The sequence below is a fragment of the Chinchilla lanigera genome, unplaced genomic scaffold (genome assembly GCF_000276665.1).
Source record: "Chinchilla lanigera isolate Chin_1 unplaced genomic scaffold, ChiLan1.0 scaffold00041, whole genome shotgun sequence".
Lineage (NCBI taxonomy): Eukaryota > Metazoa > Chordata > Mammalia > Rodentia > Chinchillidae > Chinchilla > Chinchilla lanigera.
In genome coordinates, this window is record NW_004955442.1 from 16,717,549 (window position 1) to 16,731,804 (window position 14,256).

General features: G+C 42.1%; 1 protein-coding gene across 2 annotated transcripts in view; it reads right to left on the bottom strand.

Annotated features, from left to right (window-relative positions):
- Rab11fip3 (RAB11 family interacting protein 3 (class II)) overlaps positions 1 to 14,256 on the bottom strand; it is a gene marked incomplete in the record, with an annotated part of 82,528 nt that overhangs the window by 39,413 nt on the left and 28,859 nt on the right. For both annotated transcript variants that reach the window (XM_013517819.1, XM_013517818.1), the window contains 1 exon segment: positions 3,250 to 3,343. In XM_013517819.1, coding sequence (XP_013373273.1) covers positions 3,250 to 3,343 — 94 coding nt within the window.

Below are 14,256 nucleotides of genomic sequence, written 5' to 3' on the forward strand. Positions count from 1 at the left end.
TTATGAAAGTAAGAAACAGGAGCCTGACCCTAAGATAAAGAAAACTCATGTCAACATTCCTTTGGTTAGATTTACACTTCTTCCCTATCAAACCCATCACTAAAAGGCCATAAATTGGTAGGCTGGGCATAGTGGCACATGCCTATAGTCCCAGCACTCTGGGAAGGTGAGGCAGGAGGATCACAAGTTTGACCTCAGTTTGGGCAACATAGTGAGACCCGATCTCTTTTTTTTTTGTGGGGGCGGGGGTGTGTGTGTCTTTTTTTGAGACAGGATCTCCCTATGCAGTTCAAGCTGAACCTGAGCTCACTTTGTAGCCCAGGCTGGTCTCGAATTTGCTACGATCCTCCTACCTCAGCCTCCTGAGTGCTGGGATTACAGGCGTGCACCACCATACCTGGCCTGAGACCAATCTCAAAATAAAAAATTTTAAAAATGTTTTGGGTGTAGCTCAGTGCAAAGACCCTGTATTCAATCTTCAGTACAAAAAGCAAAAACAAAAAACCTATCACACACAATTAGGTCTGAAATTAACTACAAGATTTTATAATGGTGAATACATTGCTTATGTTACCTTTAACTTAGTTGCTCAGAGTACAAGAGATAGTCATTTAATTGGCCAAACAATATTAGCACACACCTTTCTTTTCAATGAATAAGAGAAAGTAGTTTAACTACAAGATTTTAAAATACATTTAAAAATTAAATGACTTTCGGATACCTGGTGGGTGAAAGAGGACATCACAATGGAGTTTTGAAACAGAGAAAGAAAAGCCCACAGCAAGAAGTTCCCTGAGGCTAACAAGTGGAAGCTGCCAGAGGGTAGGTGAGGCTATCCGTAAGGGTCATGGGCCCACCACGGGGGGCCTGACATACCCCTCCCAGCAAGCCATCAAGAGAAGCCAAAATTTTCACAGTTGCCACAAAAATCTCTATGCAAAATGACAAAAGTTTAAATCACTTTTGAATTGCATACCTATCCTCAAAACACTACTTAAGGATTACAACTTATGGGTCAGGCTGACAGAGACAACCAGTCAGGCTCAGCCTGCTGACACTTGGTCTGGGTACTCTATGGTCATCCTAGCTCAGTAATACCAAACTTTTAAGAGCTTTTAATGAAAACAAATAGCCCATTGCAGCACGTGTGCCATACATTTGCCACTACTGTTTACCTGTTTTCAATCTTGTCCCCACCCAGGCATAGGCAGGAGCGAGATAAGCTACCAGTCTACTCACCAGTCTCCTCCAGGCCCTGATCACCTGGAAGGCTGTTTGCAGTCTCTCCCTTTCTGTCTTTTTGTTTGTTTGTTTGTTTTTTGTTTTTTTGTTTTTCTTCCGGTACCAGGAATCGAACTCACAACCTTGCACTTGCCAGGCAGGCGCTGTGCCGGTGAGCTAAATCCCCAGCCCTCTCCCTTTCTGTCTTGGCCCCCATTACACAGGCCAACTCCGGCTTACCTGGATCATGTCCAGTAATCATACCCTTCCCATCCTTGGAGACAGCCTGCACACAGTTCATCCAGGCCCTACCTGCTGCCCTGACCACACTATCTACTCATCCTCTCACCACCGCCCACTGACCTCACTCTGATGGTGTATCACCAGAGTCCCCAGGGTTGACCTGGTGTCCACAACAGCTTTATGAGGCTACACAGAACATCCCCCAGGGCTATCTGAGCACTTAATGATTTAGGAAACCCAGTCTTTAAGTGATATTGCTGGGCAATGATTTGGGGAAAGGACAGATGATAGCTGCTAAGAAGACCTGAGGTACAAGGGCTGCTCTAGATGTGCTCATACCTAAAGGCTGTGGACCTCTTCTGGCCTAGATCTGATATGTTCCCCAAGTACAACAAGGAGGGAGAGAACCTGTAACTAACAGCTCCCTACTACTATCACCCCCAAACCACCCAGCAGAAGACAGGAAGATGAAAAACTACCACCTATTCAGAGCTTTGATTTAAAAAGAATAGTGTATGGGGTAACTGGTGAGTATAAAATGCTCAACCACTGTGAAGAAACAAAGTTTACACTCAGCACATGACCAGCCCTAAGCCTCTGTCAAAGGACAGGAGCATATGTGTCCACACAGAGGCTTATACTCAACTGCTCTTAAAAGCATTATTCCTTTTTTGTTAAGACAAGGTCTTACTGTGTACTTCAGACTGGCCTTGAGTTCACTCTATAGCCCAGGCTGGCCCTGAACTCGTAGTGATCCTCCTGCCTCAGCTTCCCAAGTGCTGGGGTTACAGGCGTGTACTACCATGCTTGGCTTGAAAGCATTATTCCTAACAGCCCAAAACAAGTGACTATCACCAGGACAAACACAATGTAGGCAGCATATGTTGCAACACCCTGAATAAGAAAAACAGGTGAGGAGGGACCCTGAGTTTAATCCCTAGTACTGTGAAGGAAGGAAGAGAGAGAAATAGACAGAAAAGAGGGAGGGAAGGAAAGGAAAGAAGAAAGGGAGGGAAGAAAGGGCAAACAAGCTGCAATGAGAGGATGGGGTTGATGGTGAGATAGGGGTGGGAGGGGACTGAGGTGGGGGCCATAGTCTTGACAAGAACCAAATGCAGTATGTCAGAATTGACTTGTGTACCTGAAGTCTATACATCTTACAGTAGGTAAATATATTCTCAAAAACAGCCTACAACCGGGCGTGGTGGTGCACACCTCTACCCCCAGCACTTGATAGGCTGAGGTAGGAGGATTATTCCAAGACCGAGGCCAGCCTGGACTACATAATGAGTTCAAGGCCAGCCTGAACTAGACAGTGAGACCCTGTCTCAAAAAAATAAATAAATATAATTTTAAAAGCCTGCAAACAAACACTGAACTCTAGATAATGATCAGTGTGGGTAAATTGTTTAGGGGAAAGTGTACAACAGTACTGATTTGAGATGCACCCTACTAAAAAGATGGATTGGTGGACAAACAGAAAAACAGATGGACGTGACAAAGCAGACATAGCACACTGCTGTCTACAGGATATAGGTATAAATATATATGTGGCCATTTATTATGTGATTTTTAAAATTTTTCATCATGAAGGACAGAAGCTTCCTAACCTGTACCTAAATGGTTGAGTCTGTTCATCTGGAAGATGGGGAGTGGAAAGCAAAGGACAGGAAGGAGAAGGCAAAACCCAGGTGTCCAGGGATTTGAGAAGCAGTGGGGTGGAAGAGGGCAGTGGTCACAGGGCAGCACTGGAAGGGCAGGGGCAGGAGAAATGGGGTTACTGACCTCCACTTCTAATGGCCGAGATCCCTTGGCAGAAGTCTTCAAAACTGATCACGCCGAGCCCACTGGGGTCTAAGTACTGGGTCAAGTCCGTTACCTGCAAGTGCCAAACAAGAACATGTTACTCATGGCCTTCAAGTTAGGGCATACTGTGCACGGAGCCCTTTGCCACATAGCAGCTCACTTGAAAGGTGCAGCGGTGAAGTAAGAGCCACTAAGTCCTCCGATCCAAGAAGCAGAAGTGGCCACCAAAGCCACTATACACAGCTCCAGGAAGAGGAAGGGTGGCATCCTGGGAAGAAAGTATCAATGAACACAATGATCCTGAATCACAGAACAAAGGTGAGGGCTCTCAAAGTCAAAAGCCAAGCTTGAGCAGGAAGATTAGAAATTTTAACTTTCAGGGATTGTCCCAGTAAACACCTAGAATATTTATGTGAAGTATAAATGCACACCACCATCCAGATGGGCTTTCCCACTTGTTATAGGTCCTTAATGAAGCAGACAGAACCTTGATATCAAACTCACAAAAAGGCCGAGCATGGTGGTACACACCTGTAATCCTAGCACTCGGGAGGCTGAGGCAGGAGGACTGTTGTGAGTTTGAGGCCAGCCTGGGCTACAAAGTGAGCTCAAGACCAGCCTGAACTTAATAGCAAGACTCTGTGTCAAAAACACCAAAAAAAAACTCACAAAAAGTAAGGTAATTTACTTATACATGTTAGGGCAGATGTAACTCTTGAGAAAGAAGACACAGTTATGTTACTAAAGATAAACTGGATCTCATCAAAATCTAAAACCTCTGCTTCAAAAAAGAGCATAATAAAACCAACAGACAAAGAGAAAGTACTTCCAAATCATGTATATAATAGAGGACTTGTACCTACAATATATAAAGAAATCTTAAAATTTAATAAGAATTTTTTGTGCTGGGCATGGTGTTGCATGCCTGTAATCCCAGCACTTGGGAGGCTGAGGGAGAAGGATTGTTGCAACTTTGAGGCCATCCTGGACTACATACCAAGACCTTGCCTCAAAAAACAAAAATTAAAAACAAAAAATATATATATTTTTCTTTTTGTGGTGGTAGGGATTGAACCTGGAGCCTCAGGCATGCTAGGCAAGAGCTACATCCCCAGCTCAAGAGATTAACTCTTTTTTAAATGAGTAAAAGATTTAAACAGATACTTCATTTAAAAAAACATACAATCCTAGCCCTCAGGTGACTGACGCAGGACTAGGCCAGCCTGAGCCACACAGTAAATTCAAGGCCAGCCTGAACTGCTAACAAGTCCTTGTCTCAAAAACACAAAAGTAAATAAACATACAAACACACAAAGAGCTAGGTATGTGCCTGTATTCCCAGCTACTCAGAAGGCTAGGGCAAGAGAATCATATGAGTGATTCGAAGAGTCCAAGACTAGCGTGGGCAACATAGCAAGATCCTACCTCAAAATAAAAAGTTATAAGCTTTGGTGAGGTCATGGAGCAACTGTGTTTCCAACCTTAGTGGTACTGCAAAATGGACAGGTCAAATGCGAAACCATCAGGCAGGCATTTTGCAGTACCTTAGTGGTACTGCAAAATGGACAGGCCAACTGAGAAACCAAACTTGTCTTTAACAAGTTCTTGATGGGGCCATAAATCCTATGTCCCACTGCCAAGTGACTAAACCACCAGTGATAGATGCTTGACTGTCCCATCAGGCAGCACGGGACAGTCCCATCAGGTGGTACAAGCCGCTGCATGAGACAGTCATGCATGTACCACCTGTGGTTCAAGCCAGCAGGAATGTATTAAAAAGTTAAATAAAAGCTTACCACATATACAGCAACTCCACTCTGTGACATCTGCCCAAGAGAAAGAAAAAACTTGTCTGCACAAAACTACATCTTCACATGTTTAGAGCAGCATTTTCCATAATAGCCAAAAAGTAGAAAAAACTCAAATGCCCACCAACTGAGAAATGGGTAAATAAAATGTGCATCTATGGAGAGGAATATAATTCAACCATAAAAAGGACTAGAGGCCGGGCACGGTGGCGCATGCCTGTAATCCCAGCACACAGAAGGATCATTTTGAGTTCGAGGCTAGCATGAGCTACAAAGTGAGCTCAAGACCAGTCTGAACTGCATAGCGAGACCCTGTCTCAAAAAGACAAAAAAAAAGAACTGGAGCACTAAGAATATACAACAATACTCAAAACACATAACCTCCAAATATCATGCTCAGTGAAAAAAAGCAAGATATAAAACACTACAAGTTACATTATTTCATATACCGGAAATTTTTAGAAAACAAACTATAAATTTGTAAAAAAAACAAAAACAAAAAACAAAAAGCAAGAGCTGTATACATAGCTCAGTGTTAGAGCACTTGCCTAGTATGTGTGGCCCTAGGCTCAATCTTCAGTACTATAAAAAAAAAAGTGATTATCAATAAAAAGCAAACCTGGGGCCGGGGATATAGTTCAGTGGCACAAGCACCTGCCTGGCAAGCACAAGGTCCTGAGTTTGATTCCCGGTACCAAAATATATAAATAAAAAAAAAGCAGATCTGTGGCTGCCTGGGATTGCAGGACAGTGACCCACTGGAGCACCTTCTTTGGCTGTGGAAATGTAAAACTACCACTGTGATGACTGCACAATTCTATAAACTTACTATAAACCTGTGGATAGCATATTTACAGTGCATAAACTCTAATTTGAGTACTTCTTATAATTGTAGATTGAACAAAGGTAACTTGTATTAATCTCTTGATTAAAATATTTATACAAGTTTTCCTTTTCCTGAAGGCAAACTCTCTCTATACATAAAGAACTCAAAAATATCAACCCCCCCCACAAAAAAATAAAAGACTCAATCAAAATATGGGCAAGTGAAATGAACAGCCATTTCACAGAAGTACAACTGGACAAGAAATACAAAAAGAAATGCTCAACTTCGCTCACTGGCTGTTAGACAAATGCAAATGGACACAACACTGATATTCCATATTAGTCCTGAAAGAATGGCTATTGTCAAGTAAGTAATCAACTAATAACAAACTCTGATGAAGCTGTGGGGGAAAAACGGACTCCTTTATACTGCTGGAGGGAATGTAAAGTGGTATAACCATAAATCAATATGAAGATTCCTACACCAATCATGCTGGCACACACCTGCAGTCGCACCACTCAGGAGGCTGAGGCAGAAGGTCAGCCACAAGTTCGACACCAGCCTGGGCTATATAGCGTGTTCAAGGCCAGTCTGAATTACAGAGTAAGACCTTGTCTTAAAAAAAAAAAAAAATTCCATTTGGCCCAGCTATTCTCTTCTCTCTGTATCTTCCCAAAAGAGTTCAAGGCATCATATATTACAGTGATACATTCATACCTATGTTTATATCAGCACAACTCATAATAGCTAAATTTTGGAATCAGTCTATATATCCATCAACAGATGAATGGATAAAGAATATGTAGTATTTACACACAATGGAGTAATACTCTGCCATTAAAGAAAGACAAAGGAATTTTTTGTAGGAAAATGGATGCATCATGCTGGGTGTGATGGCGCACACCTATAATTCCAGCACTCAGAAGGCTGAGGCAGGAGGCTGAGGCAGGAGGATTCCCATGAGTAGGAAGACAGATCTTTCTCAAAGGGGAAGGGGATCAAGAGATAGATGAAGGGTACAGGGAGGGAAGAGAAGGAAAGGGGGATTTAAAAAGGAATTAAAGTGTATGATGTATATATACTAACTCTCTACAAGGTGTGTAAACACATACTACAAATATTCTAATGTACTAATAAAAATCTAAAATATTGTGGTAGATTAACTAATGGTCAACTTGTAACACCCAACTGAACTGAATCCGCATGGTCCTTGGTGTGGAAGGCCCATCTGACGATTGTTGCCAACAGCATAAAAGCAGAACCGGAGGTGAAGAAGGTGTGCTGTTCATTCCCCTAGAGAAGCTTGCTGTGCTGTGTTCTCATCATCAGAGGAGCGCAGGTGCTCGCTGTCGCTGAGGATGGCTGCAGTTCTTTTTGGTCCTTACCTTGAGTATTGCTTCCTGGCTCCAGTGCAGATCTCTCAGCCTGCTGGCACAGATCCTTAATCCTGCTGGCACAGACTTTCTAGCTTCCACCACTGACCTTTGGGCCTTCCCAGTGCAGATCCTTCATGCAGACTTGCATGAGACATTGTTGTCAGTTTTTGGCCTCTAGTTGGGACTAGTTGAGAGCATTGCCATGGGCTCTAGGTCTTCAACTGGACTCATGCAGGACATTGCAATGGGATCCAGGCTTTTCTTTGGGTCTCTAGTATATGGATGGATATACTGCACTCTTATGCATTTGATTCTTTGGGTGAATATTATAAAATAATGTTATAAATTATGTGTCCTGTATTAAATTTTTTCCCTTGTAAACCCTTGCTACAATAAATATGGACAAGTCATAGCTCAGCAGCACAGTGCCTGCCTGGCAAGCACAAGGTCCTGAGTTTGGGTACTTGGGCAACCCATTCGGGCCACCCCCTCAAAAAAAAAATCTGGCAAAAAAGATTCAAGAGCAAGTAGCAAAACATCCAAGTAAGGCAAATGGATCTCCAAAGTCCTTGAAGAGAATGTCAAAGCAAAGGTATAGAATAAACACTGGACTACACTCAAGAAAAGCCCTCAGGTAAAAAAGATAACTACCAGTTGGAAGAATATACCAGGTACTTAAAAACACCAACTCAGAGCCCTGAAAGACCAACCCCAGAACTGGTGAATTTCCTGGACCACAAAGATATAAATTTTTAGCCAGGCATGGTGGACTGCATAGTGAAACTCTGTCTCAAAAAGACAAAAATATTTTTTAAATATATAATTTTTTTTTGTACCAGGAATGGAATTTAGGACCTTGCGCTTGCCAGGCAGGCACTTGTGCCACTGAGCCATATCCCTGGCCCCTTTATTTTTTTTTTTTTTTTGGTTTTTCTCCGGTACCGGGAACCGAACTCACGACCTTGCGCTTGCCAGGCAGGCACTTTTGCCGCTGAGCTAAATCCCCAGCCCCTCCCTGGCCCCTTTATATAAATTTTTAAACTTTTAAATAGCTATATGAAAATCAAGTGACTTATAAGTAAAAGAAAACTAGATTATCAGTTAGCTTTCTTGACAGTGACATGAAGTAATATGTAATATTCTAACTTCATTATTCCAAGTGCTGCTAAAAACCGGGACCCTCTGGAGCACGCCTGTAATCCCAGCACTTGGGAGACTAAGGCAGGAGGATCACCATTAGTTCAAGGCCAGCTTGGGCTACAAAGTGAGTTTAAGACCAGCCTGAACTAGACAGCAAAACCCTGTCTCAACATGACAAAAAAAAAAACCAAAACACTGGGACCTTCAGAATGGTTGAAAGGAGACATAAGGCTGCAGATGTCAGGGAAACACTACATATCTGAAAAGTGCTGCTGTGATGTCTGCCTCTCCCAACACAGGCTGGGCTCCAAGTGGGCTGTGGCACTCTGGGTCTGATGACAGCTTTCTCATTCTGTCACAAGACTATTAAAATATAAAGTAGTGATAAATTTCACCACAAAATTTACAAGACCTATATACAGAAAACTAGAAAACATTACATAGAAATTAAAAATTTCAAGCAACGTTTTAAGGTGAAACACTTGAAGATAACAATTTTCTGTGAAAATCCAAAAGACTTGAAATCATTAAAACTATTTTGAAAAGGAAGAAAAAACTTTGAAAGGCTAACATGACATTATTTTCAGAATTAACATACATTTATAATGTCTTATTTGCTCTTTCAGTTTTTCACACTAGGGAGACAATACAATGCTTGCACATATAAGTCTTATTTATTTCACTTATAAGTATAGACTCAAGTTGCATCCATTTGCCTATAAGAGTCTCCAGTTATCTCTTTATGGCTGAATAATACTCCATTGTATTTAAAAAAAAAAAATCTTTTCTGTCCATTCCTCAGTTAATGGGCATTTGGGTTGTTTCCAAAATTTTGCTATTACAAATTGTACTGCTATAAATATGGGTGCACATATATCATTGTGGTATGTTTTCAATTCTCCTGGGAAAATATCCAGAAGAGGAACCTGGGTCAAGTGTTACCTCTAATCCCAGTTTGTATTTTTTTTTTCTTTGAATTATTTTGTTTATTTTTTTTTTTTTTTTTTTTAGAAATTTCCACAGTGCTGTACCAGTCTACACTTCCACCAACAGTGGAAAAGGGTTCCTTTTTCCTATAGGTCCTCCAATATTTGTTGGTGGTTGATTTCTTTATAATAGCCATTCTTTCTGGGTCTGATAGCTTCTCAGTGTTGTTTTAATGCACATCTCTTGAATGGCAAGTGATATTGAACACTTCTTCATGTATCTGTTTGCTGTTCACATTTCTTCATCAGAGAAATGTGTGTTCATCATGACCATTTTTGGATTGGCTCTCTACATTTGGGAGGTCTGATTTTTTTGAGTTCTTTGTATGTTCTCAATAGTAATCCTTTGTCTGAAGAACAAATGGCAAATGTTTTTTTTCCCACATTGTGGGTTGTCTCTTAACTCTGCTGATGGTTTCTCTTGCTGTGCAAAAGCTTTTTAATAAGATGAGATTCCAGTGTTGATTCTTTGTGATAGTTCCTGTGTGATCAGGGTTTTACTCATAAAGTCTTTATCTACACCAATGTCTTCAAGAGTTTTACTGATTCTATCTTCCAGCAGATTTAATGTTTCTGTTTTAATATTTAGATCTTTAATCCATTTTGAATTTAGTTTAGCACATGGTGAAATATATAGGTCCAATTTTAATCTGCAGCATGTGCAAAGCCAGTTTTTCCAGCACCATTTATTAAAGAGGCTATACTTCCATTGAATGTTTTTGGCACCTCTGTCAAAGATAAAGCCAGGTGTGTGGTGGCACACACCTGTAATCCTAGCAATCCAAGAGGCTGAGGCAGGAGGATCGTTGTGAGTTCAAAACCAGCCTGGGCTACAAAGTGAGCTCAAGGCCAGTGTGAACTGCCTGTCTCAAAAAGGACCAAAAAAAAAAAAAACAAACAAAGATAACGTGATTGTGTATGTCTGGAGTTGTTTCTATATCTTCTAATCTGTTCCATTTTTTTCCCAGTACGATACTATTTTTATCACAGTAGCTTTATAGTATAATTTAAATTTGGAGACTGTGATGCCCCCTACCTTGCCTTTGCTACCCTGACTGCCTTTGCTATTTGAGGTCTCTTCTGGTTCCAAATGAATTTAAGGACTGTTTTCTCTAATTCTGTGAGATCCGCTGTTGGAATTTGGATCAGGATTGCATTACATCTGTATAACAACCTGCTATTTTCAAGAATGAAAAGATGCTTCACATTGAGAGGCATGGGAGGCACATCAACCCAGCACTACACAAGGACCCTCATGGGTCCTGATTCAAATGAATACCCAGTTTAAAAAGTCACGAAACAAAACAAAAAGATAACTAGGGGCTGGGGATTTAGCTCAGTGACACAGCACCTGCCTGGCAAGCACAAGGTCGTGAGTTCGATTCCCTGTACTGGAAAAAATAAATAAATTAATTAATAATAATAAAACTAAAAATAAAAAAAGATAACTAGATGCCAGGTGTGGTGGTGCAAACACTTCAAAATCATGAGTGAGAGAAAGAGAAGGGACAAAAGGACCTGAAGTAGATGGGGCAGGCATTTGGCCCAAGAAGCCTGTGGGCTGAGTACAGGACGCCTACAAAGGAGACCCCTCAAAGGAAGGCACTGGGTGGTTGTACACTAAGGCAAGCCTATTTCCAAGTGCAAAATCATCAGGGTCATGGATGGCATGTGCGTGCGCGTGCGCGCGCGCACACACACACACACACGCTAAGATGACATCCACTAATTTGCAAAATCTCAGGGTGGCCTCTTTATGCTGGGTGGGATGGCAAGACACCCCATAGAGTACCACGCAAGGAGGAAAAGGAGACCAGTCAGATCCCATCCCCAGCAAGATATGAGAACAAAGAGTGTCAGAAAAGCTAAAGCCACACTTAGGGGGATGGGGAAATGATATCTCAGCCTGGGAACTTCCCTCAATGGCTATGCCTGCTCCTCCTTACTAGAGTATTTCAAGGAATTACTGCCTTGGGCAGGAAAAGACAGACCTCCCCAAGAGGATCTAACATACAGGCAACAGAGAAGGGCTTCATTCAGAGGCACAAATGCAAGACACAGCATGGGACAGGCAACTAAAAGCAAGACAGCAAAAGCAAGGGCACTGGGCCACCTTAACCTGAGTATGAAGCCAGGCAAGGTCAGGAGAACAAGTGCAGACTGCAGACAGGGCGGAGGCAGACCCTGAAGGCAGCCTGGGGGAGGCAAGAGGATGGACCTGTATGGAAACATGGCCAGCTTCCTTCCGAGACTTCAGCAGGATGCCAGGGCAGGTGTGTGGCTGTCCACCCAGAGGTCAAGATGTATTCAGACCATGTAGATGCATGGCCACTAGAGAAAGAGACCCTGAGGGAACCAAGCCACCACATCAGGCTCTCTCATCACTGTCTGCCACTTGCAACATCAAGTCAGATGCAGTGAGCCCAGGCCCAAATGATTGTCACAGCCACACAGGACTCTCAAGCCAGAAAGCCCCTCTGCCATGTTCCCTACAGCAGAAAGATAGCAGCCATCACCCCTCTTTCTGGGGTCCCTGCCTGTCACCTGACACTGGGCAAGTAGGTCTATTAGCTGATTTCTTGGAAATGATGGAACCAATGTACTTCATCACAGGCCTCCCTTCTTATCTCATGAAACCTTTATCCCTACAGCACATGACGTCTGAGAGGACCCTGCTGGTGCCTGTGAGTCCTCTAACCCAGGACCCAGATGGCCCCACTCTGTCCTAACAGTCCCAAGAATCTCAATACTGAACTTCTAACACAACACCAAAAACTGGTGCTCATCTGAACCCTGACCAAACACTTTTAAACAAATCATTAGCTAGGAGTAGACCTTTCAATATGTTACTAAAGGATGAACCACAGTATACATTTTAAAAACTCCATCTTAACTTCATTTTTTGCATAGTCTGGAGAACAGATTAACTTCCATGTATCTGGTGATAATAGAGATGATTATAATGCTCCAAACCCAAAATGCTCCATTCAGAGGCTTTCAGAAAAAAATGGTGAGACAGTGAAAAAATAATAGTCTGCAGTCCTAAAAAGTTCAGCAGAGCTGGTAAACCAGCCAAGAGTCATTAATCAGAGTGATGTAAACAAGGCAGCACTCTCCAACAAGTGGACACAGGATCACCGTGGGAGAGAAAGCCACTCTGAGGGACGGCGTGGGCTCCCAGCAGGATCACTCTACTATGAAAACTCTACTATGAAAACCAATTATATGGTTTTTACTACACATGTGGAAATATACCCATTAATCTGAGAGGGAAAAAATAAGAACAAGCCCAGGCTAGCCTTGAACTCATGGTGATCCTCCTGCCTCAGCCTCCCAAGTGCAGGAATTACAGGCCTGCGCCACCACGCCCGGCCTTCATTTTTTTTTTTTTTTTTTTTTTTTGAGACAGTCTTACTGTGTAGTCCACGCTGGCCTTAAACTTTAACTTTTTCTTTTTCTTTTTTTTTTTGAGACAGGGTCTTGCTGTGTAGTTAGGCTGGCCTCAAACTTGCTGCAATTCTCCTTTTTGTGCCTCCCAAGTGCTGGGATTACAGCTGTGCACCACCACACTTGGCCTGGCCTTGAACTCTTGATTCCTTCTGTTTCAGCCTCTTGAGAATTACAGGTGTGTACCAATAGGCCCTGCCTTATTTATTTTTATTTTTTTTTATTTTGGTTTTGGTTTTTTTCCAGTACCGGGAACCGAATTCATGACCCTGCGCTTGCTAGGCAAAAAAATGGTTAGACAGTGAAAAAAATGGTGAGACAGTGAAAATTAGCTGCTGAGCTAAATCCCCAGCCCCAGGCCCAGCTTTAGAGACTGTTTTAAGAGGCATAATTTCTGTGAAAAATGAATCAAAGTAGAACTCATACAGCATACTGGATATGTTTGTAAATCAGCTATTTAGAGGCATGCTTAATTTGTCTTCTCTGAAATGGGAAATGTGAGAATGAAATGTGTTTATTTTATTATTTTGGTAATTCTCCATACTAGGTTTTTTGTTTGTTTGCTTTTTTGAGATAGAGTCTCACTATGTAGTTCAAGCTGGCCTTGAGCTCACTTTGTAGCCCAGGCTGCTCTGGAACTTACAGCGATCCTCCTGCTTCAGCCTCCCAAGTGCTGGGATTACAGGTATGCATCACCACACCCAGTGTAATTTTTGTTTTTTAAAGACAAGATTTCACTATGTAGTTCAGGCTGGCCTTGAACTCCCTTATGTAGCCCAAACTGGCCTTGAACTCACAGCAATTCCCCTGCCTCAGCCTTCCAGAGTGCTGGGATTATAGGCCACCATGTCTAGTTTGTGATTAGTAATTTTATCAGTGAGTCAAGCTCATGAAAATGCTACTTATCAGTTAAACTGTAAGGACTTAGTCTAGGGCTTCTTAACAGGCAGGAGGAAACAGTATTTCAATCACCTTTTCTTCACTGTTAGAATACCACTTGTATTAGAAGAAAACTAGGAAAAGATTGCAAACTGATTAAAAAAAAAAAAAAAATACAAGAAAATATGGAAGTAGAGACCTGTTCCTCTAGCCTGAGCAAAGGCCCTGCCAGCGGACGCATCATCAGGTGTGGCACCAGTCCTCTTTGAGAACCTCCTCAAATCCTGGCACAAACCTAGATTCCTGAGGGTAAGTAAAAGAAGAAGAGGAAGAGAAAGAAGAAAAAGAAGAAGACAAAGAAGAAGAAAGAAAAATTCTTTAAAAGCTATATATTAATTTCCTTAGAATTTAATCTAATAAAATAAAAATAACAATTGTAGCCAGATATGGTGGCACACACGTGTAATCCCAGCACTTGGGAGGCTGAGGCAGGAGGATCACTGCAAATTCGAGACCAGCCTGGG